This window comes from Heterocephalus glaber, unplaced genomic scaffold (genome assembly GCF_053883595.1).
Source record: "Heterocephalus glaber isolate CG9 unplaced genomic scaffold, H.glaber_assembly_v1.0 deba00001457, whole genome shotgun sequence".
In the NCBI taxonomy this organism is placed as follows: Eukaryota; Metazoa; Chordata; class Mammalia; order Rodentia; family Bathyergidae; genus Heterocephalus; species Heterocephalus glaber.
Genome location: NW_028258305.1, coordinates 15471123 through 15496866, shown reverse-complemented (window position 1 = coordinate 15496866; position 25744 = coordinate 15471123). Strand labels below are relative to the sequence as shown.

Below are 25744 nucleotides of genomic sequence, written 5' to 3'. Positions count from 1 at the left end.
AGAAATGTTATTTTTGGGATATATTATTTGATCCAATAATGTATAATAACCTCAAAAGTATTATGCTTTCTTTTTAATTGTTCAAGTCACAGTCATATTTAGTCACCAGATGGACTTTCTTCTTCTATTTCATCATGTTAAGAAGAGTATAAATTAGCACCTGATGACTCATGATAGACTTTTATCATCCACATAGGAAAGCAGTAAAGAGAAGGTTATGCTAACCTTTGATGGTAAAAGAGACATAAACAGATGCTATTCACAAATCTTAGTTTCCCAATGGCAATTATCACCTGTTTTGCTTCATCTATTAGTGCATGAAAAAGAAGTCGAGACAGAAAAATCATGCAGACATGAATCTTTACTGCCAAGAATTGTATTTTACATGTCTTCATTAAAAGCACATTCCAGGGCCAGGGATTTAGCTCAGTGGTTTCGCCGCCTGCTGAGCAAGCGCAAGGACCCGAGTTCGAACCCTGGTACCAAAACCAAAACACATTCCATACATACTAATACTAGAGTTATGCAAGTGCATGACTATCCTAGGCTGAGACCAGATGACTAGAGCCGGTTACCAAGATCTCACTTTCATTATCTTCTTTCCTTTACAGTTAGGAGGGAGCATTTGCTTTGTGCAGGTATCTTAGGAAAAGAATCAACCCAGAGGTGCCTCATTATTTCTCACAATCACCCATTCAGAGTCTGTAATAACTCAAGACCTCAGCTTGACTATAGGTTTCATTGTAAACCTATAACATTGTAACATCTAACATAGATGCTACATAACTACATATATAAATAACATTGTAACATAGATGTTATTTATATCTAACATTGTAAAGATAATTCTGACCAGGGCATAAAATTGTGCAGATGGTTTGATTGTAACTATATATTAAAAAAAAAAAAAACTTCCTCAAACTTGTGCAGATTTGAAAACTAAAAATCTGAGAGGAACAAAATGTTCCATATATAGGTTAACATTAATAATGGGCCTGGATGATGGAACTACAGCTTCATCTCCCTTTTTTTCTGTTTTAAAATGTACTTTTTCTTGAATATCATGTTATTTCTTTTAAAATGAAACATTTAAACTGTGGTACTGTTATTCATATGAGAAATTTTTAAAGATTTATTAGCATAATGACAGGTTAATATATTTAAAATTTAAATATAATGTATTCACTAAAGCAACTCCAGAAGATATAAACATAAAATCTGTAACTAAGTTATTTCAAAGTACTGTATATGTGTCCCTAAAAAAATATAACTCAGACCAGCCTCCTCTCAGTATGAATTATTGATGTATTACTGCAGATACAGGCTGTTTTATTTTTCTTGTTTCTGAGACAAAATACCCAACACCCAGAGTTAAAGGAGAAAAGGTTTATTTGGCTCACAGTCTGTAGAGGTTTCAGTTCATAGACAGCTGGCTCCAACGCAGGGTGGCATGAGAGAGGGGCATCACAGAGGAGAAAAGAGTCCATGGCAAAGCAGGCAGGAGGCAACAAAACAACAAGTAGCAGCAGCCTGCCTTCCCTCTCTCCCTTTATATTCCACCCAAGCTGTAAGCCTATTTGTTGGTGCCACCAACACCCAGGGTGGGGCTTCCATTATCTACATCAAGAACTGTGCTAAACACATTTAGTTATCACACACCCTTAATCCCAGTATCACACCCTAGATCCAGCCACTTCCAAAAAGCCCCACCTATGACCACATGAGACTTTGGGGGTATCTAGATATAGCCGTAACACAGACTATATATATTTTCTACCAACTTGTCACAGAAACACTAAACATAATGAGTTTCATTTAATTAAAACTATAGGGTTTTACTGAACAAAAAAGTTTACTTACTGTCAGGTATAATGTATCAATGGTATCAATGGTCATTTGTCATTTAGCAACAATAACAATAAATACAGATTAAAAAACAATTCAGCCTCAAAGAGGAAAACAACTAAAGACCAAGCTAAAAGAAATCTTGATACTTGCACTTAGGAATATTACATTTCATTAAATATTTTGCTAAAACATTTTTTTAAATAATGAGAAAAAAACAAAGGTTTTATTTATAAAACTATCATGAGAGTATGTAAGCTATCAAACATGGGCCATATTTACCTAAAGTCATAAACACTCCCAAAGGGAATGTATAAGTGTAATGTCAGAGATCCAACAAGAGCTATTAGGAGAAATACATCCACTCCTGGTTATCTTCCAAACAACTACCCCAGGTCACACAGACCTGTAAGTAATGGAATCTGTTGGTTAGAACTGTATCTAAATGTTAGTCCAGGCACCCCAGTTTTTGTTTTGCTCTTATGGTACTGGGGATTGAACCAAGGGCCCTCACATTGAGCTACATCCCCAGCTGTTTTTAAATTTTGAGATAGGGTTTCCCTAAATCGCAAAGCTGCCCAGCCTGAGCTCAAGCTGTTTCTGCCTCCCAGAGTGCTGGGATCATAGCACATCACTAGCCCAGGAAAAGATCAAGATTCAAAATTGAGAGTATGTTTTCTACTGAATGTGCACCACTTTTGCACTATTGTAAAGTCTAAAAAAACCATCTGTCAGAGACCATCTCTATTGATTCTCAGATCTTCAAAAGCAAGAGCTCAATGATAATGTATAATTCAGTTTTTAATTATACAGCTGAATAATATATAAACGATCACCTTCAAATTTAAGCTTTCTATGCACACTTGGCCCTAATCACACCCCAAAAGGTGTTATATTAAAAAATCAGAGACTTAGGGTTTGGAAAATAAAGGTTATGACATTTTAAAAATACTACATAATACATATAATTTTGAAAGTTATTATCAGAATCTACCTGAATTTCCATATCTAACCTATTTCAGACTATACACTTGATCCACAGAAGAACCAATCATCCCTCTGGATCTTAGCAATGTTATTCTCCCTCATCCCACTTTCATCACTGCTTTTATCAAATAGCAAAGGCCTACCTCAGAGGGACAGGCAGCTCTACTCCCATGTGTTTAACCACAGGATCCCACAGGATGGAAGACTTGCCTCTTTTGGTACTATCTCAAATTGTCTACTGTGAGAGGAATGCTCTCATATCTCTCTCTCTCTCTCTCAAACCTAGTCTCCACAGCCTCTAAGCAATTCAGTGGTCCTGAATTTATCCTCCCTGACTAGATTTCCACTAAGCAACTGTAAAAACCTATGAAGCAGTGCCTCATTAATCCAGGATTTTGAGGTCTATTTCATGGGCTGTTTGATAATCTATGTAGAGAATAAGAAAAAAAAACCACTATAATATTAATAGAACTGGCTATAACTGCTTCATAGGAACAAAGCTGCCTTTTGATTCTGGGGCTGAATGGAGCTTGACTGTAATATGTGATAATAACTCAGGAATATGCACCTTTTAAAAAATGATGTTACATAATGTCTCCTCAGTCTCCTTTTTAATATTCTAAAAGTGATAAAATGCTTGTTTATCCTAAAATTGACCTTATAATTTGAGTGTACCTGTGAGTTTAGGTACATTCTTAACCTTTGAAGATTAGAAATAGGTATATTTTCGCCAAAGAATATAAAGAAATGGCAGTAGGTGGGACCAGCAATGTTACTGATTTTCTTTTAAAAAAAAATTCCCCGGAGTTTACATGTGAAAAGGTAATGACTGTCAATTCTTCATAACAGTGACTGGCTTCAGAGATAAAAATGAAATATGAAAGGATAGGAAAATGTACTCTGTTATAAACATAAGAGATATTCAGCCCCCTAAAATAATAATAGTAACAATAATAAATTCAACAACAGTTGTATACCCTTCCAGAGAAGTATTACATATTCCATTTGTAGCTGCTAGCTCCAGGTAAACATAAATTATACGTGGAAGTATACCATGTGTGGCACTAGAAGAAACATCACATTGGCAGAATAAAGCAGACAATGGTGAGGTAAACAAATATTACAACATAAAATGTGCTGATAATGAAACTCCAATAAAATAGTGTAAGTGAAATTTACATTTTTTTTACCGAGACAACCAGCTGTAAACATTCACATCAGTACTGCCCTTTAAACTCTAACCAGTTGCTCAAACAAAAATCATTTTTTGTGACTACAAAATCATGAATAATTTGTACACCATGGCTCTTTTGTCTTGATGGTTTTCAGAGTAAGAAATAAACTGTGTTAAGTAGCTTCACTGATTTCTCCATCGTGAACTGCCAGTTCTGGAACCTCATTCATCCTCAGAGTCTCTTCATAGAGCAAATAATTATGTAGGCTTCTAGGAAGCGGCAATTGCCGGATAAAACTGTCAGATTTTAAGTGTTCTGTTTTTAGGCTGGCCCGAATTTCCAAACGACAAAGATGGGATAAGGATGGAACAGAGGCTAGAGAGATTTAAAAAAAAAAAAAACATGTCATAAAATCATTAACTAGTTAAGGTAAATGTCCTCCCCCACCTCTATCCCCACTCCTGCATTGTAAATAAATAATCAGTGATATGTTGCTTAGATTTACTTTCAAAGAGGACTGTATGGGCCAGGATAACTACATAAACCTTATTCATTTATTTTTTTGTTCTACCTGGCTCCTCTCCTTCCAGTTGTTGGATACACATTCAAGGTGAGCATCCAGAGCCATAAAATGTAAATGTTCAAATTCCAGAGATTGAACAACACGTGCTGATATTTAAGGAAAAGTGAACTTTTAAAATGCTGGACACACACAACAACAAATACTACATTCCTCTTAGTTCACCTCAGTGCAAATGGTTTCCAGACCTACCATGTCAACTAAATGGGTATAGAGCTTCCAAGTTTTTGTCTTTTTATCTGTGACACAAAATGAAGTTCCAACATTGGCACAGAGAAAAAGGGAGCACTTATTGAGTGCTTTCTATGTCATATGCCCATGCACTTTATATAAATTCTCTTTTTATTTTCATTAACCTATAAGGCATACACACACACACACAATTTTGATATATGCATTTTTGGGGGGCTCAGGGGTTGAACCATGAGCCTTGTGCATGCTAAGCACATATTCTATCACTGAACAACACGTCCCTAACTCCTGAGGTATGGATTATCATACTATTATAGAGATAAGGAAAGACTTTTTTTTTTAAGTTTAAGTAACTTTCCAAAGGTCAAAGCCAGGATTCAAAATCAGATCCACTGACCCCACAGCCTCTGTGTGGAGATGGGTGTTTGCTAAAAGTACAGTATACAAAAGCTAATTACCAATTAAAGGACAGTCCACATGTACATAATTAAAAGCCACCATGTGATAGCAGTTTTGTTTTCCAAAATGAAAAGTGTTAACTTAAAAGGCTATTGTCCTTGAAAACCAAGAGACTAGAACAGGTAGTGCTTTAAGCAAGGCAAACCTTTTGTTAGTACTACAAGAATCCTTTATAAACCCCTGTGAAATGTAAGAAGGATCCATGGACTAAAATCAGAGCAAGAGAGACAAGTACCATCAAAAGCACAACTGAAGGGCTGAGGATTTAGCTCAGTGGTGCCTTGCAAGCTCAAGGTCCTGAGTTCAATCTCTAGTACTGGGGGGAAAAAAAAGTACAACTGATAATTGGACCAGCTAGTCTGAATGCATGTCTAGGCTTCTTTAAATTATGGATGCTCCATAGAAGTTGAGAAAAACCAATTCTCTAACATCTTCACTATCTTCCAAATCACTGAAGTTAGCCCATCAACTTAAATTTTAGTTTACCAGTTTAATTCAGTTTGTTCAGTGTTTAAGAGACTTTTCAAACTATAGTGTTTAAGAATGTCACATAAGAAAGTAAAACAGTTATCTGATTTTGTACATGAAACCTGAGTCTGCAATGGACATTTTCTTAAAACAGAGTCACAGATACTCCATTATAATAATATTGCAGCATCTATAGTATATTTATTTACTTACTTCCAAAGTGTTTTCATACCCATACCTTTTTTAAAATGTTATCCTTTGCTGTAGTTACAAGAATCACTGATATAGTTTAGATCTGGAATGATCCCCCAAAGGCACACGTGTTAGGCTTAATCCCCAGAGTGGTGCTACTTGGAGGGGTGAAAGCATTAAGAGGTGGGGCCTGGTAGGAGGGCTTTGTGTCACCGGGATCACACCCTCCAAAGGAATGTAAGACCCCAGTCTCTTCCTCTGCTTTTTTCACTTCCCACCCATGAAATGTGTAATTTGTTTCACCACACACTCTTGCCATGGTGTGTTGCCTCAACACAGCCCCCAAAGCAACATGGCCAACCAACTGTAGACTGGAACCTCCAAAACTGTGAGCCAAAATAAACCTTTTCTCTTTTGGCTCAGATGTTTGTTATAGTAACGGCTGACTAAAACCCTGCTCTCCCTTGAAAGATAAGAAAACAGGTGAAGGCAGTACTAGAGAGCATTCCCAAATTGCAAATGCCATTTCCCAAGGGTGTATACACTTGACTATCTTCAACTATCAAATATGAGGAAGCCCTCTTACCCAGAATGATCAGGACCAGAATTGGTTAGGGAATGGAAAGCAGGTGGCCAAACCATACATACCTACTGATTTAAAACATATACATAATCACATCTATAATGTTTCATCCACAGTTTGCACTTTTACTACTTTAATTTACAACATGAATTTAATGATACATATGAAGAAAGGTGAGTCGATAATCTCTCTATATTTTTACAACATTTTTTCAACTCTTCCAGTTGTCTTGCCCAAATCTTATTTTCACTTTCCATTTCTGCTCAGTGCCCATCTCTCTCAAATCTTTTGGAGGTATAAACTTTATACCAGGTGCTAAAGTGTTGCTGGGAGGCCCACATGAACCCAGGAGTTCAAGGCTAGCATGTGCAACAAGGAGAGACCCCCATTTCAACAAAAATAAATCACTTTTAACTTTCCCCTAATAGTAAACAGTGGTTCTCCTTTCACACTCATAATACATTGGCATATGCAGATTGGAAATGAATTATTTCATTAATAATAATACGCACAAAAGTCAAAAAAGTTTCAGAAATAAATACAAGTACGCACAGACTCATCTCGTCTAGTAAAGACAAAAGCATTCTACAGAGTACGTCAACAGCTGCAAATATGGAGGATGGCCCCGGAGAAGAAATGCCAAGAGCCAGGCCGCCATAACACCACAGCCAGAGCAGAGGAAGGGGCTTCCATGCCACCTTACCAGCACTCCCAGGGCAGAGGTAAGGGCTTCCTGGCCGCTGAAGCACTGCTCCCAGTGCAGAAAAGGGGATTCCAGGCTGCCGTACCACTGCTCCCAGTGCAGAGGAAGTGAGCAGCGCAGACGCCAACAGCACACACACCCCGCCCCTGGCCCCAATACCACCCTGTCAAAATGAGAAGACATGTAAACAAGTCTCAAAAACAGACTTCTAGATCACCTATAGAAACCGCAAAGGGAAATGAGATGGAACACTCTGATACTCCCTGAACTGGCAACAAAAGAGGATCTGGAAGAAATGAAATCAGAAATAATTTCTCAGATAACAACAGAGATTGTGCTACTAGTGCAAGACATGATTAATAAATCTAGAAAGGAGCTGAAGAACATGATGGAATCCCAACACAGGAAACAAATGAAATCCATAAAACAGATGCAAATAGATTTCCAGAAGATTAAAAACTCCATTGAAAGTCTACACAGCAAAATGAGCCAATGTGAGGAAAGAATTTCAGATATAGAAGATAAGATTGCAATTAGTGAGGAGGAAAAGAAAAAATGCTTTAAAATTGTAAAGGACCACAAGAAATCAATCCAGCAGCTGCTAGATGATGCAAAGAAGAATAACATAAGACTGATTGGAGTCAATGAAGAAACAGGAGAGTGCAGATGACAAAAAAACTGATCACAGAAGTGATGGCAGAAGACTTCCCAAGCAGGGCAAAAGAACTTGACATACAGATAAGGGAGGCATATAGGACTCCAATTAGCCTTGATCAAAAAAAATCTACAAATAGGGATATAATAGTTAAGATTCCAGAAACCCAACAGAAGAACAAAATTCTACAAGCAGTTAGAGAAAAGAAACAAACCACATACAAAGGAAAGCCCATCAGGATCACAGCAGACTTCTCAATACAAACCCTCAAGGCAAGAAGAGCTTTGATATGCCAAGCCCTAAAGGAAAACAGCCTCCAACCCAGATTCATGTACCCTGCAAAGCTATCTTTCAAAACTGATAGAGAAATAAGAAACTTTCATGATAAAGAGCACCTTGGAAACTTCATGAATACCAAATCAGCACTGCAAAAAATTTTACACAATAGCCTATGAAAAGACAATGAGGATGACAACCACAGGAAGCACAGCAGAATGAATCCATCTGGCATGACAAGAAATTAAATGTAAAGGGGGAGAATCCAATAAAAAGAAAAAGTCATGACAATGATGAGTCAATATGTATCAGTTATAACCATCAATGTTAATGGTCTCCATTCACCAATCAAAAGAAATAGACTGACAGAATGGGTCAAGAAGCAAAATCCAACAATATGCTGCATACAAGAAACACACTTAATTCAAAAAGAAACTCACAGACTGAAAGTTAAAGGGTGGAAAACAATACTCCATGCAACGGAAACCTGAAAAAAAGCAGGAGTAGCTATCCTCTTTGTAGATCAAGTGGATTTCAAACCAACACTGATTAAGAGAGACAAAGAAGGACACCACATCCTTGTAAAGGGAACAATCCAAGAGGAAGAGATGACAATGATAAATACCTATGCACCAAATCCTAGTGCGCCCAATAATATAAAACAAATATTAACAGACATGAAAAGTCATATATGTACTAATACAACAGTAGTGGGGGACCTCAATACCTGACTGTCACAAATACATAGATCAACTGGACAAAAAATGAGTAATGAAATACTAGAACTCAATCAAAGTTTTGAACAAATGAACTTAACACATGTTTACAGAGTGTTCCACTCCATAAAATCAGAATACATATTCTTTTCGGCTACACACAGTTTGTTCTCCAAAACAGACCACATGCTCCCTCAGAGAACATGTTTAAGTAAGTGCAAAAGAACTGAAGTTATCGCCTGTATATCATCAGACCATAGTGCGATAAAATTTGAGATCAACAGCAAAAGAAACGCCAAAAATTTCGTAAACACATGGAAACTGAACAACACATTTCTCAATAACCAATGAGTCACAGAGGAAATTAAAGAAGAAATCAGACAGTTCCTACAAATAACTCACAATGACAATACAACGTATCAGAATCTATGGGACACAATGAAAGCAGTCTTACCAGGGAAATTCATAGCAGTGAATACTTATATTAGGAAAACAGAACGAGCCCAATTAAACAACCTGATGCTGACTGAACCTCAAGCTTCTAGAAAAAGAAGAGCAGGACAACCCCAAAGCTCATACAAGGGAGGAAATTATAAAGATCAGAGCAGAAATCAATTCAATGGAGACTAAGAGAATGATACAAAAAATTAATGAAGCTAGGAGTTGGTTCTTCGAAAGAATAAACAAAATTGACAAACCCTTAGCCAACCTTATCAGAAAAAGGAAAGAAAAGGCCCAAATCCAAGCAATTAGGAAAGAAAAGGGTGAAATTACAACAGACCCAGCAGAAATCCACAGGATCAACAATGCCTACTTTCAGAACCTATACGCCAATAAGATGGACAACACAGAAGAAATGGACAGATTCCTAGATACATATGAATTACCAAAGTTGGAAGAAGAAGACCAAAAAATTCTAAACAACTCAATATCAATCAATGAAATTGAAAACATATTAAAAACTTACCAACTAAGAAAAGCCCAGGTCCTAATGGCTTCACTGCTGAATTCTACAAGACATTTAGAGAGGAACTACTGCCAACGCTTTTTAAACTCTTCAATGAAATTGAAAGGGAAGCAATACTCCCAAATTCATTCATGGAAGCAAGCATCACCTTGATCCACAAAGCAGAGAAAGACCCAACCGAGAAAGAGAACTATAGGCCAATCTCACTAATGAACATAGGTGCAAAAATCTTTAGTAGGATATTGACAAATAGAATGCAGAAGATCATCAAGAAGATCATACACGCTGACCAAGTGGGATTCATCCCAGGAATGCAGGGATCATTCAACATACACAAATCAATCAGTGTAATACGCTGTATCAATAGAGCCAAGGACAAAAACCATATGATTATCTCCATAGACACAGAAAAAGCATTTGACAAAATCCAACATACATTTATGATAAAAACCCTACAAAAAATTGGAATAGATGGTCTCTACCTCAAACTGATAAAAGGTACCTATGAAAAACCAACAGCCAATATCATACTAAATGGTCAAAAACTGAAATCCTTCACACTCAAATCAGGAACAAGACAAGGATGCCCACTATCACCACTCCTGTTCAATACAGTTTGGAAACATTAGCCACAGCAATTAGACAAGAGAAAGAAATAAAAGGAATAGAGATAGGAAATGAAGAAATCAAATTGTCATTATTTGCAGATGACATGATACTCTATATAAAGGACCCCAAGAACTCCACCAAAAGTCTTCTAGACTTAATAACCAAATTCAGTCAAGCAGCTGGCTACAAGGTCAACACACAAAAATCAATAGCTTTCCTCTACACAAACAACAGACTCACCGAGACAGAAATAGGGCAAACAATTCCTTTCACAATAGCATGCAAACAACTGAAATACCTAGGAATCAACCTAACAAAAGAAATGAAAGACCTCTTCTCTGAAAACTATAGCACTCCAAAAAGAGAGATTGAAGATGATCAGAAAATGGAAAGACATCCCCTGCTCCTGGGTTGGAAGGATCAACATTGTGAAATGGTTATACTTCCAAAACTGCTATATAGATTCAATGCAATCCCAATTAATTTCCAGCAGCATACTTCACGGACCTTGAGAAAACAATCCAAAAATTCATTTGGAATAAGAAGAGACCTAGAACAGCAAAAGCAATTCTAGGTAACAGACACATGGCAGGGGGTATCACAATCCCCAACTTAAAACTATACTACAAAGTTATTGTGATTAAAAAAAACAGCATGATACTGGCAAAGAAACAGACCTGAGGACCAGTGGAACACATTAGAAGGTACAGAAACAACTCCAGACACACTCAGCCATCTCATCTTCGATAAAGGAGCCAAACACCCTCACTGGAGGAAAGATAGCCTCTTTGATAAATGGCAGTGGAAAAATTGGGCTTCAACTTGCCAAAGAGTAAAACTAAACCTATATCTCTCACCATGCACTAAACTGAAATCGAAATGGATTAAAGATCTAAATACTAAAACAGAAATGCTGAACTGTCTGGAACAGAGGTTAGGTAGAACTCTTGAAGACATTGGTATAGGAAAAGATTTTATGAACAAAACCTCAGGTGTCCATGAACTAGCACAATCAATCAACAAATGGGATCTCTTCTTACTAAAAAGCTTCTGCACAGCAAGAGAAACCACCAGCAGTGTGAAGAGACAACCCACAATGTGGGGAAAAATTTTCACCTGCTGTTCCTCAAACTTCTACTATCTTGAATCTATAAATAACTTAAAAAAATCAGACCTCCCAAATTTAAAGACCCAATCGAAAAATGGGCATCTGAAATGAACAGACATTTCTCAGACAAAGAAGTAGAAGTAGCAAATAAACATATGAAAAAATGTTCAACATCACTGGTGATTGGAGAGATGCAAATGAAAACAATGCTGAGATTCCACCTCACCCCAGAAAGAATAGCTGCTATCATGGAGTCAACCAATAACAAATGCTGATGGGGCTATGGAGAAAGAGGAACCCTGCTCCACTGCTGGTGGGAGTGTAGACTGGTGCAAGCACTGTGGAAATCAGTATGGAGATACCTCAAAGAACTAGGACTGGAAGTCCCATTTGACCCAGCTATTCCCCTGCTAGGTATGTTCCTCAAAGAATTAAAAGAATCATACCACAGTGATATATGTCCACCCATGTTCATAGCAGCACAATTTATAATAGCCAAAACTTGGAAGCAGCCCAATTGTAAATCAACTGGATAAAGAAAATGTGGTTGTTTTACTCAGCCATAAAAAATGAGAAATTAGATATTTATAACTAAATGGATGCACACTGAGGCGATACTCTCAAGTGAGATAAATAGGACACATGTGTAAATACCAAATAGTTTCTCTAGTGTGAGAAACTGAAAGTGTAAATAAGGACTAAAATGTATAATACATAATGTGAAATAGGAAGAAAAGGGGCAAAGGGTAAGGGGAAGTGGGAGGGGTAGGGGAAACAAAAGAAGGGAGTGGAATATGAGCAAACAAAAAAATAGAAACAAAGTCTTTGTAAATATGGAGGGATGGAGGAATTGCAGGGAGGGCAGGGGAAGGGGGAAAAAATAAGAACCAAGAGAGTATGTAAAGGTGCAAACTTCCAATGATGAATATCATTATATTGTATACCTAAAATGTACCAATAAAATTAATAAAAAAAGAAATGCCAAGACTGGTGAATCCAGTATATGGATTAAAGTAAAGATGGTTAAGGGAATGTCTACTTATACTTAGCATTTAATATATGTTAAATCAAATCTCTTCCTATGGCACTGTGAGACCTAAATAACTCCATTTTAAAATTTGACTCCATCTTAGAATAAGGCAGTAAAGTGGCCTTGACATGAATTCCACTTCGCTGGAGTCAACTATTCCCCTAGTCTCCTTTGTGCCCATAAAGTAATGATAAAATGTCCTTGCTCTGGGACAACAGATAAAAAAGACACAGCTCCTAACTCAATCCTCTGTCTGCCCAGAAAACAGATGCTCCCGGGCCCATTATCTATAGAACATTCTGTCAATGTGCTGATTGTTCCTTTTTCCCGTAAAGTCTACATGGAGCCGCCCCCCAACCCCCCCGATGTACACCCCATACTTGCTAAATATCAACCAATCATGTAACTGCTAAATGGAAAATCCCCAAACCTTGCTGTAGCCACAATAAAAACCCTGCTGATTTAAAATTCAGGGCTCTCAATCCTGATCCGATGCGTCGGTGACGGTTGAGTGGCCCTGTTCGAGCTTGAATAAACGACCCTCGTGTGTTTGCATCGGAATCGGCCCCTTGGTGGTCTTTGGGGACTTCGCGATCTGGGCACAACAGCACATTCTTGTTAATGTAAGTTACACATTCAGAACGAAGATAAAAGAATGGCTGTGTAACCCTGAGCAAAGACGCTCACTCAGGGATAAGGGATCTGCCCCAATTCTCTGGTTTGAGAGATTGTAATGACTTCATACTCCCCTGGCTACCTGGAGCAGAGTGCCTCTCCTGCCCCAAATCTTCCTGCTATACTGACAAACCTTATCTGGCTACACAAGAGCCCTGCCTTCACAGCCTTGTAAGCTTTTTTCAAATTTTATTTTATTTTATTATTTTTGGTACTGAGGATCAAACTCAGGATCTTGTGCTTGCAAGGCAGGCAGTGGCACCGCTGAACTAAATCCCGCCCCAGCTATTTTTTTATGTTTAGGAGCTTAACCATTTGTGATCAAGTATACATTCTATGTGCATCTCACTGAACCAGTACACCTTTGTTACAGAAAGCTTAAATGACCTGTCCCTTGTGACTGCCTATCAACAACATAGCTGTTGTTAACTAAAACCAAATGATCTGACTCCAAGTCTAGCTGAAGCTATGAAAACCCAAAATAATTCTTTAACATTTACACCAATGAAACTATTATATGTTTCAGAAGATTTTCCATTTAATTTTCATAAAGAAAAAGTATAGATACCTCAGGTATTGATTCAAATTTTAATGGCACTGTTTTGGTTTTCCTCCTGAGAGCACCATAGATCAATGACCTAAAGAAAAATTAGAGGTGGTCTGGGGATTTCGCTCAGCAGTGCCACCACCTGCCTCACAAGCACAAGGTCCTGAGTTCAATCCCCAGTACCCAAAAATAGGAAAAAGTGGAGGTAAGAATTGTATTCAAGAGTTTTCTTCTATTTTTTAATAATTATTTTCTATTAGTACATATTTGTGATAATATTTATATTTGTTTTGGGGAATTTGCATATGTGTATATTATATTGTGATCATTTTCAATCCCCTTGCCTCTGACATTTTTCCCCTTTCCCCACTCCCCATCTCTAAAAAAATCTGGCTTTTTGTTTCCTACCATCTCCCCTTTATTTTATTCTTAAATTTATATTTTGGGGGCCAGGGATTTAGTTCAGTGGTGCCACCACATGCCTCACAAGCACAAGGTCCCGAGTTTGATCTCCAGTGCCCTCCCCCAAAATTTATATTTTGGGTTTCTTATACAGAAAAATCATATAGTATTTAACTTTCTGGGTCTGACTTATTTCTCTTAACATGATGGGCTAAAGATCCATCCATTTTCTGAAAAATGACATGAATTCATTCTTCTTTGCGACTGAATAAAATCTCACATACCACATTTTTATTATCCATCTGTGGATGAGAACATAGGCTGCTTTCAGAGCTTAGCTATGTGAATTGCACTGCTATAAATGTGGGCATGAATAATATCACTACAGTATGAGGTCTTTTTAACTCTTTCAGAAATATACCCAGACATAGCTGGATGAAAAATTTCTACTTTTAGTTTTTTGAGGAATCTCTATTCCTATTTCAATAGTGGTTGTACTAGTTTACATTACAACCAACAACATAGAAGAGTTCCTTCATCTCCATGTACTCACTAGCATTTGCTGTATTTTGTGTTCTTGATGATAGCCATTCTGACTGGAGTAAGACAGAATCTGAGTTATTCTGTTTTATATTTCCCTATGGCTAAAGATGCTAAACATTATGGGCCATTTGTATTTCTTTGGAAAAGTGTCTATTCAGTTCATTTTTTAAATTGGGTCATTTGTTTATGGGGTTAAATTTTTTTTTTAGTTCTTTCTATATACTAAATATTTGTCCTCTTATATAACAGTAGCTGGCAAAATTTTTTCCATTCTGTTAAACTGGTTTTTCACTCTGTTGATTATTTTCTTGGTTGTACAGGAACTTTTATAATTTGATATATTCCTTTTTTTTTTTTTTTTTGGTACCAGGGATCAAACTCGGCCTTGCACTTACAAGACAGGCAGCAGAACCACTGAGCTAAATCCCCAGCCCTCCAATTTTTTGATTCTCTGGAATTTTTTCTTGTACTACTGAAGCTCTGTTCATGAAGTCCTTGACTGTGTCTGTGAATTCAAGTGTTTACCAATGTTAACTCCTGGCATTTTTAGCATTTCTGTTGCTATATCTAAGTCTCTGATCTATTTTGATTTGATTTTTAGTACAGGAGAGAGATATGGGTCTAGTTTCATTCTTCTGCATGTAAATAATCAATTTTCCCAGTAACATTTGTTGAAGAAGTTTTCTTTTCTCCAGCTTTTGTGGAACCTCTGTCAAACATCAGATGACTGATGATGCATGGGATTGCTTCTGTTTCCTCTATTATATTCCACTAGTCTATATGTCTATCATGCTGTTTTTGTTACTACAGCTTTGTAGTATAACTTGAAATCCGGGATCCAACTTTTGTTATTTTTGCTCAGGATTGCTTTGACTATTTCAGGTCTCTTCTGATTCCACAGAAACTTGCATTTTTTTTTCTACTTCTGTAAAGAATGTTGTTGGTATTTTAAAAGCAACTGCATTAACTCTAAATGTATGTAACTTTTGAAAATATGGTCATTTAAATGATACTAATTCGCCTATCAACAAACAAGATGTCTTTCCATTTTCTAACACCTTCTTCAATCTCTTTCTTCAAAGTACAATTTTCATTGTAGAGGTCCTACTTGGTTAGGTTGATACCTACATGTTAAACTTTTCTAAATCATTGGGATTAAGACTGTTTTCCTGATTTCTTTCCCAGTGGGTTCATTACTGGTGTAGAAAAACTATTTCTGTGTGTTGATTTTACATCCTGAATTTTAAAATTAACTCTAAGAGTCATCTGGTAAAGTTTTCGGTTCTTCTTCTATGTAAAGGACTGTCATCTGCAAATAAGGATAATGACTTCTTTCTTTCCTATACACATCCCTTTTATTTCTTCCTCTTGCCTGGTTGTTCTGGCTAAAGTTTCAAGTACTATCCTGAAGAGGCTAACATTTCAGTACTAAACTGAAGAGGACTGATGAGTGGACACCCTTGTCTCCTTCCTGATTTTAGAGGGAATACTTTCAGTTTTTTCCCCCACTTAGAATGATTTTAGCTATGGGTTTGTCATGAATGATTCTTATCGATTTGAGCTAAGGTCTTTCTGTCCCTTTTTTTTTTTTTCTGTATCGAGCATCGAACTCAGGACCTTGCACTTGCAAGGCAGGCTCCAGAACCACTGAGCTAAATCCCTGGCCCCCTGACCCTATTTTTATCAGAGTATTTATCATGAATGGATACTGGATTTTGTCAATGGCTTTTTCTCTATCTTTTGAGATGATCATGTGATTTTTATCCTTGTCCCTACTTATGTTGTGCATTATCTTTATTGATTTATGTATGCTGAAATATCCTTGCACCCCTGACTTGGTCATGATGTATGATCTTTTTGATGATTTGTTAAATTTTATTTGCAAGTTTTCTACTGAGGATTTTTGCATCTATGTTTGTCAAGTATATTGGCCTATAGTTTTCTTTTTTGCTGAGTTCTTGTCCATTTTGGGTACCAAAGTAATGTAGGCTTAACAGAGTAAGTATGGCAGTGTTCCTTCACTTTAAATTTCACAGAAGAGTTTGAAGAGTATTCACATTAGTTTTCTGAAGTTCTGATTCAGTGGTGAATCCGTCAAGTCCTGGACCTCTCTTAGTTGGCAGAGTTTTTATTACTGCATCAAATTTGTTCACTGTTATTGGTATGTTCAGGGTTTTTATATCTCATTTCAATTTTGTTAAGTCGTGTCTAGGAATTTACCCATTTCTTCCAGATTCTCTAACTTACTGGAATGCAAATTTTCAAAATAGTTTTCTTTTTTTTTGTATGGGGGATCAAACTCAGGACCTTGTGCTTGCCAGGCAGGTGTGGAGCCACTGAGCTAAGTCCCCAGCCCTCAAAATAGTTTCTTATAATCCTCTGGATTTCAGTGGTGTTTGCAGTAATTTTGCCTTTTTCATTTCTAATTACATCAGCGTTAATCTTTTCTCTCTTCTGCTAATCTGGGCTAAGAGTTTGTTGATCTCTTCTTTTTAAAGAATCAACTCTGATTCATTAATCCTTTGTATTTCTTTAGTCCTAGTTTCATTGATTTCTGCTGTGACCTTTGTAATTTCTTCCTTCTAGTTTTGAATTTGGATCGCTCTTGTTTTTCTAGGACCTTGAGACACATCATTAAGTAATTTATTTGGGGTTGGTCTGTTTCTCTAATGTAGGTACTCACAGCTATGTGTTTCTATGTCACTGTGTCCCACAAATTCTGGTATGTTGTATTTCCAGTGTCATTTGATTCTAGGAATTTTTAAAATTTCTTCCCCAATTTCTTGTATAATCCTTTGATCATTCAGAAGTGCATTATTCAATCTCCATGTGTTTTTGTAGTTTTGTGGGGTTTTTTGCTGTTGATTTCTAGTTTCATTCCACTGTGATCGTCTGATAGGATGAAAAAGATTAATTCAATTCTTTTGTATTTGGCAAGACATGTTTTATGGCCTAAAACTTGCATATTTTGGAGACAGTTCCATGGACAACTGGAAGAATCTATTCTGCTACTGTTGGATAAAAACTCTAGATATCTGCTAAACCCATTCGCAGTGTGGTGTAACTCTCATATTTGATAATTGGAGGGGTTGATTGCCCTTTCTATTTGTAAAAGTGGTGTATTAAAGTCCCCTAATATGATTGTATTTGTATCTATCTTTCTTTGTTTTTCGTTTTGTTTTGTTTTTTGAGACAGAGTTCCACTATGTAGTTCAGACTGGCCTTGAACTTACTATGTGGTCCAGGTGGGACTGGAACTTGCAGCAATCCTCCTGGCTCAGCCTCCCAGATGCTGGGATTACAGGTGTAGCTTATCTGCCCTTTTTTAACAGGTAGTTTTGATTTATGAAATTAGGTGCACTGATATTCAGTGCATATATATTTACAACGATTACCTTTTCCTGGTGAATTGTTCCTTTTACTAATATGTATTGATCTTTGTCTCTTCTGATGAGTTTTGGTGTGAAGTCAGCTTTGTCAGAAATTAGAAAGCTACTCCTGTTTTCAGGCTCCGGCTGCATGGGATTTCCTATACTTTCAGTTTGATGTGTGTTTCTTGCAGGTAACATATAACTGGGTTTTGTTTTTCTTGGGGGGGGGGTTGTTTTTTGATCCCACCTGCACAAATTCTTTTGATTTAGGAATTGAGACCATTCACACTGACGGTTATTACTGAAAGATATTTACTGACTCTTATCATTGTATTATTTTTCCAGTGCTGATTCCTTTACTTTCCTTTTGTTTACTTTCCTGGTGAGATTTATTCTCTCCTTTGGGCTCTTGGATAATGTTGACCTCATTGTCTCTGTTCAGGATTCCTTTGTGTATTTTCTGCAATACTGGGTTAGTAGTCATGAATGAATTTCCTTAGTTTGTCTTTGTCATGGAGACCTTTATTTCTCTCCACCTATATGGAAAGGTAATTTTTCAAGATATAGTATAGCAATCTGGATTAGCAATTATTTTCTTTTAGGGCTTATAATACTCTGCTCCAAACTCTTCTGGCATTTAAGGCTTCTGTTGAGAAATCTGCTGTTATTCTGACTGGTTTGCCTTTATAAGTTATTTGATGTTTTTCTCTAACAACTTATGGTGGTCCTTGTTCTGAACTTCTGGGATTTTGACTGTGATGTGTTTACAGAGTGATTCTTTTCTAGTCCTATCTATTTGAGGTTCTAAATGCCTCATTTACCTGGATACCCAACTCCTTATCTAGATTAGGAAATTTTTCTATAATTTCAGTGAATAAATTTTATATACCATTGGATTCTAGCTCTAACCCTTCCTCAATTCCAGTAATCCTAAGGTTTGTTCTTTTATAGTTATCTGAGATCTTTTGAATCATCTTTTGATTGTCTTGTTGATTTCTGATTATCACTGAGTAAAGGATCTACATCAACTTGATCCTCAAGTTTTGGTATTCTATCACTTAATTGTTCATGCCTATTGACTGCCAAAATGTCCAAATGAGTTTTCCATTTCCTGGATTTCTGCTTGATTTTCATATCTTCTGATTCTTTACTGAAGTGGTCTCATATCCTGCATTGTCTTCTTTAATTAATTTAGCTGCTTATCTGTTTCTTCTTTAAACTTGTTGATCATTTTAATGAATACTTCAGTCAGTTGCTTAATCTTAAATTGGATGATCATCTTAGTAATTCTTTCACTCAGCTGCTTATTTGTTTCTTCTTGATCTCTTCAATCATTTTCACCATTTGTTTTTTCACTTCTTTGGAAGTTCATCCACTTCCAGGTCTATGAGATGTTTTGGGGGCGTTATGAATTTATGTTTTCTCATGAACATTGTATTTTTGTTTAGAAGGTTGTGGATCTAATGGGATAGAAAGCTCTGCCACTATTGTAGTGATGTCTTCAGTAAGTGAATTCCTCTCCGTGATGTGCTCTTGGCTTTAGGAATGATTGTGTTTTGACACTTACTCAACCTATTTAGTGTACTAGGGTCTGTTCCTAGCACTGCACTGAGGGAAGAGAACAATTACCTGTAATACCAACATCCAAGGAGCCAATCATAAACCAACACATAATACCAAACTTTTTTAAACAGCTTTCAACTCTTTCAATAGCCCAGGAATATGAAGGAATAGTAAAAATGAAGTATAGGCTGGGAATTAGGAGAAGAAGGAAGAAAAAAGCAAGAAAGAAAGAAAGATGGGAAAAAAAAAGAGAACATAAAGATGAAAAAATAGCCAGGCGTGGTGGCACAGCCCTGTAATCTCAACACTTAGGAGGCTGAGGCAAGAGAATCACAAGTTCAAGGCCAGTTGGGCTACATAGTGAGTTCAAGTTCAGCCTGGACTACATAGCAAGACCCTGCCTCAAAAAAAAAAAAAAGATGAAAAAATAGGTTTGATAATATTTACTTTACAATGGTATGTTACTAAACAGGAAACTAATATGAATATGTATATACTTAGAAAACAGAAATAGGTATACACTGATATACATATATAAAAGAGCAAATCTAATTATATTTAATAAAATACACATATACATGCATGTATACAGAAGACTGTCCTGCTCTGTTGGTTAGAGTGAGTATCCCTGAGCAGGTTCTCAATGCTGCTATCTACAGAGCACCATGTACTGAGCCTCTTGTGTTCTCAAAGGCCATGCAGTGAGGTTGAAGCCCATCTTTGGTGTCTCAGTCTTGAAGTCCAGTCCACACCCCTACCACAGCCCCTGCAGCTCTGTGCTCTTGCTCTGGCTGGCCACTGTCCAGATCCCAAGCTATGCACTACCACAGCCTTCATGATGAGTTCTGCCTTTTCCTGCTCTCCAGTCACTAACACATTCAGCGCCCAGCTGTGGTGGATTTTTTCTGTTCTGGAGCAATTTTCCCAATCTTCCACCAGGCTGGATCTCAGCAGCATCCAAGGGTCATGAATGTGTTAGCCTTACATAGATCCTACATTCTGCATTCTTTCTCTATCCAATGCTTGTGCAAGCCAGCTGCCTTGGTTGTCCAGATTTCTCTCTGGCTTGCAGTTTCCACCAAGACCAGTGTGGAGGGATGGGGAGTGGGACTGAAAAGGTCAAGCTAGGACTGTTCAGACCCTCTCTCACTATCCCTATTGCTGGCCACATCTGTCTCTGTCTCATTCCTCCAAGCTGCCTCACTGCACTGTGCTACACAAGGCCAAACCTGGACTCTCTGGGTGGCAACAGTGACTTCTAGCCCTGCCGCAGTCCTCCATAGTTCTCTCTGGCTAAGTGCTCAGTATTGGGGGCAGCCTCCCTTGCACAAATATCTTAGTCTCTGTCCAGATGTGCAGCAGGAATGCCTCCAGGATCAGCAGGTGCTGTGGTTGTGGGTGGCTACAGTGAGCACTGAGCTGGCTTCCACCTCCAGGAGGTTTTACCTCTGTGGTACCTTGGGTGTTTTAAAAATGGCAGTCTTCAGTCCTGGCCTGCAAGCACTCCAAAGGTAGGGTCAACTTTGGGTCTTACTCTAACTTCACTTATTCTATCTTTCACCTGTTATGTTGTTCAGATTAGGTTCCCAGGGGGTTTCTGTTACCTCCCATAGCCAGACAACCACTAACCTGGATGAACATCTTACGCAGAGCAAAGATGTTTTTTCCTCTCTACTACCATGATGGAATCTCCTCATCTGTTTATTATTACCACAGACAATACTGTGCCCATCAGTAACATTGATTTTGGTTTAATATGGCAGTGAATAACTAGGGAATTTTATAAGCATAAATGCAATATTCAAAGCACACAAAATTTCTATAGAAGTTTTACTGATGTACAGTATTTCCAGATGTGTCACCACTAAGCTAAGAGAAGAGCAAGCTATGTCTTAAATTTATTCTATAAAAAGGCCACGGGAACTGCAGACAAAATTACTTTCAAAGAAACCCATCAAAGTTACATTTAATTTGTTAAATAAATCTCTACATTCTTAGATTATAGGTACTGATCATAGCCTAGACAATGATGTCTGAAACCGTGTTACACTTTTAACTCACTTTTCTGACTCAATCATTTTCTATGTAGTATGTTAAACCCACTTTCTCTATAGACATATTAGCAGACAAGCAACCTTTACCTTTCTATGCCTATATAGAATTGATCATTTTGTTATATACACTGACAGAGCAATCAAAATAAGCTATATTTGGAGCCGGGGATTTAGCTCAGTGGTTCCACCGCCTGCCTCACAAGCTAAGGACCCGAGTTCAATCCTCGGTACCAAAAAAAAAAAGCTGTATTATGCAAAATTTTTATTAAAATCAAAAGCAGATACAATAATCAAAATAAACCCAATTCTTAATTCATTATGCTTATTAAGACAGCATTTACTAACCACAGAATTATATGTACTTCATCCACATCCAATGTATTTTCCACAGTCATCTCTAGACCGCCTTCGTGCCACTGCACAATATCTGCCTGAAGTATATTTCTTTTTTTCCGGTACTGGGAATCGAACTCAGGACCCTGCACTTGCCAGGCAGGCATGGCATCACTGAGCTATATCCCTGGCCCATCAGACTGTATTTCTTTGGCTCCTTTGTCTTGCCTTCCACACCAAAGGTATTCATTTGACTTTTGGGCTTTCTACTACCATTTATATTTTCACCATTAACATACTGTCTTTCAGGTTGATCTCATCCTTTTCCCAATTTTTCTTAATTTACCTAAATTGTCTGTCTCGCCTGCTCTCCACTGATTATAACTAAAATCTGAAGAAAAAATACAGAAAGGGAAAGAGGCAGAGAGGTAGAGAAGGAGAAAAGATGGGGAACCAATGGGGAGAAAGGAAGGAAGAAAGCAACTACCTGAGAACCCTGAAAAATAAATGGCAGTAAGTACAATAAATGGAAAAGGCATCATTTACTAATAAGACCTGTGCTGAAGCTGAGAAGCCAGTCTTGGCTAATAGTGTGACTTTAGGCAAATCATTTAAATACTCTGACCTTCAGTCCTCCCTCTATAAAATAAGCATAATGATACCTCCCTACATCCAACAGCCTTACTGAGATTCCAGTTAGTACATATTAGCAAAAGCATTTTACAAACTGTAAAATATCATATAACTCCTAGGCACTATTGAGTCTAGGGATCTTCAAATGTTTTGATTCCATAATCTGTAAAAATTATTTAAGCACAGAACCCCAACATACATATGTTTTACAGAAAATAGATGTATGCTATTACATGAACATTATTTGCGTAAGAAAATACAACAGAAAATAAAAGAATAAGCCAGAATGGAACAAAATGTTTTTAAAAATTCATTTTTTAACTTAAGGTACAGAACTACCCAAGCATGGTAGGACACATCTGTAATGCCTACTACTTGGGAAGCTAAAGCAAGCAGATGTTTGAGCCCTGCCTAGGCAACTTAGCAAGAGCCTATCTCAAAATAAAATATAAAAGTCTGGGGATGTAGCTCAATGGTAGAGTTCTTGCCTAGTATGAATAAAGTGGTGAGTTCAATCTTCAGTATTGCATGCATGCATAACAAAATAAAGTCCCTTTGAATATTAATATTTTAACAAAAGCAAGGTGAATGACTAAGCTTTATTAACCTAATTTTTTTTGTATTAAATTCTTTTATTGGTACATTGTAGGTATACAACACAATTACATTTCTCATTGGGAATTGTACCTTTATATAATGCATCTTGGTTCTTATTTTTTCCCCATTCCTAGGCCTCCCTTCACCCTCTCCACCCTTCCCTATTTACAAAGACTTTATTTCCATTTTTTTCCATTTCTCAGCATTTTTTTTCCTTTCCCTTTTTTTCCTTTCCCCTGCCCCTCCCACTACCCCTACCCCTTTGGACCTTTTCTTCCTATTTTGCATTATCGATTATTCATTCTAATCATTGGTACATTTTAGGTATACAATATAATGACATTCATCATTGGAAATTTGCACCTTTACATAATCTCTCTTGGTTCTTATTTTTCACCCTTGCCCAGCCCTCCCTTCAACCGCTCCATTCCTCTCTATTTACAAAGATTCTGTTCCTATTTTTCCATTTTCTCATATTAATCCCATTCCCTTCTATCCTTTCCCCTAGCCCTCCCACTTCCTTCCCCTTTGCCCCTTTTCTTCCTATTTCACATGACCTATTATACATTTAGTCCTTATTTACACTTTCAGTTTCTCACACCAGAGAAACTATTCGGTATTTACACATGTGTGTCCTATTTATTTCACTTAAGAGTATTGCCTCAATGTGCATTCACTTAGCTATAAATGTCTCTAATTTCTCATTTTTTATGGCTGAGTAGTACTCCATTTTATAAAAAAACCACATTTTCTTTCGAAAGAATCAACAAAATTGACAAACCTTTAGCCAGCCTTGTCAGAAAAAGGAAAGAAAAGGCCCAAATCCATGCAATTAGGAATGAAAAGGGTGAAATTACAACAGACCCAGCAGAAATCCAGATGATCATCAACACCTACTTCCAGAACCTATACGCCAATAAGATGGACAACACAGAAGAAATGGACAGATTCCTAGATACATATGAATTACCAAAGTTGAACGAAGAAGACCTAAAAATTCGGAACAACCCAATATCAACCAATGAAATTGAAAATGTAATTAAAAACTTATCAACTAAGAAAAGCCCAGGCCCTGATGGCTTCACTGCTGAATTCTACAAGACATTTAGAGAGGAACTACTGCCACTACTGTTTAAACTCTTCAATGAAATTGAAAGGGAAGCAATACTCCCAAATTCATTCCTTTAAGCAAGCATCACCTTGATCCCCAAACCAGAGAAAGACCCAACCGAAAAGGAGAACTATAGGCCAATCTCACTAATGAACATAGATGCAAAAATCCTTAATAAGATACTGGCAAATAGAATGCAGAAGATCATCAAAAAGATCATACACCCTGATCAAGTGGGATTCATCCCAGGGATGCAGGGATGGTTCAATATACTAAAATCAATTAATGTAATACACTATATCAATAGAGCCAAGGACAAAAACCATATGATTATCTCCATAGACGCAGAAAAAGCATTTGACAAAATCCAACATGCATTTATGATAAAAACCTACAAAAAATTGGAATAGATGGTCTCTACCTCAAACTGATAGAAGCCATCTATGAAAAACCAACAGCCAATATCATACTAAATGGTCAAAAACTGAAATCCTTCACACTCAAATCAGGAATAAGACAAGGATGTCCACTATCACTGCTCTTGTTCAATATAGTTCTGGAAACATTAGCCACGGCAATTAGACAAGAGAAAGAAATAAAAGGAATAAAGATGGGTAATGAAGAAGTCAATATTAACCTAATTCTTACTGATTCGATAATCCCAAAGTTTGATTCAAGGTCCAGTTTACTTTGATACTTGGTTTATAAAGGCTGATGTAGCTGAAAAAATATCTTACAAAACCACATTCTACTACTCTCTCTCATCTACCAATTATGAAAAGTATTTTACCAAAATTCATCTGGCAGATTTCTATTTTTCCCTATTAAAAAGTTTTACATTTTTACATTTTTATTAAATGCATACAAAATCTAGGGAAACTGTTTCCAAGTGTGTCAATATGAACTTTTCCAGCTGACATACATTGTTTCTGACCAAAAAAAATATAACAATAGAAATATTTCTCAGTGCCTATTTTCAAAAACATCTCCACACAGCAAAAATGTCTTTCAGGAAGCAGTTACTTTCTCACTCTGCTGAAATAACATCTTTTAATTTTTATCAAATATATGCTGGGTTGCATAGTGCTGATAGCTATCACCAAGAAAAAGAAGGGCAAGGCAACTGGAACAGCTGCAGCTTTATAAAAGAAAAGTACATAGTTCATCTTTATATTCAAGTACTCTTTTATATATTATGTTCCAAGACAATAAATTTCTGTATGTATAAACAGTCACAGTGGTCACTCTCATCTCATTGTGAAGTTCTGCAGAAACTGTAATATATTTTAAAGGTCATGTTTTTAAAAATTATCCATGCTGATATTATTTTGTGCAATTCTAGATCCAACACTTCTATATTAACCTCATTT

At 37.0% G+C, this 25744-nt stretch overlaps 1 protein-coding gene across 10 annotated transcripts in view; it reads right to left on the bottom strand.

Annotated features, from left to right (window-relative positions):
• Asb3 (ankyrin repeat and SOCS box containing 3) overlaps window positions 1-25744 on the bottom strand; it is a 365295-nt gene that overhangs the window by 228871 nt on the left and 110680 nt on the right. For 2 of the 10 annotated variants that reach the window (XM_004867289.4, XM_021246302.2), the window contains one exon: window positions 1372-4382. The exons of the other annotated variants lie outside the window; for them this stretch is intronic. In XM_004867289.4, coding sequence (XP_004867346.2) covers window positions 4180-4382 — 203 coding nt within the window. In that variant the 3' untranslated portion in view covers window positions 1372-4179. Of the gene's footprint in view, window positions 1-1371; window positions 4383-25744 lie in introns of those variants that run through there. 10 annotated transcript variants of the gene reach the window in all.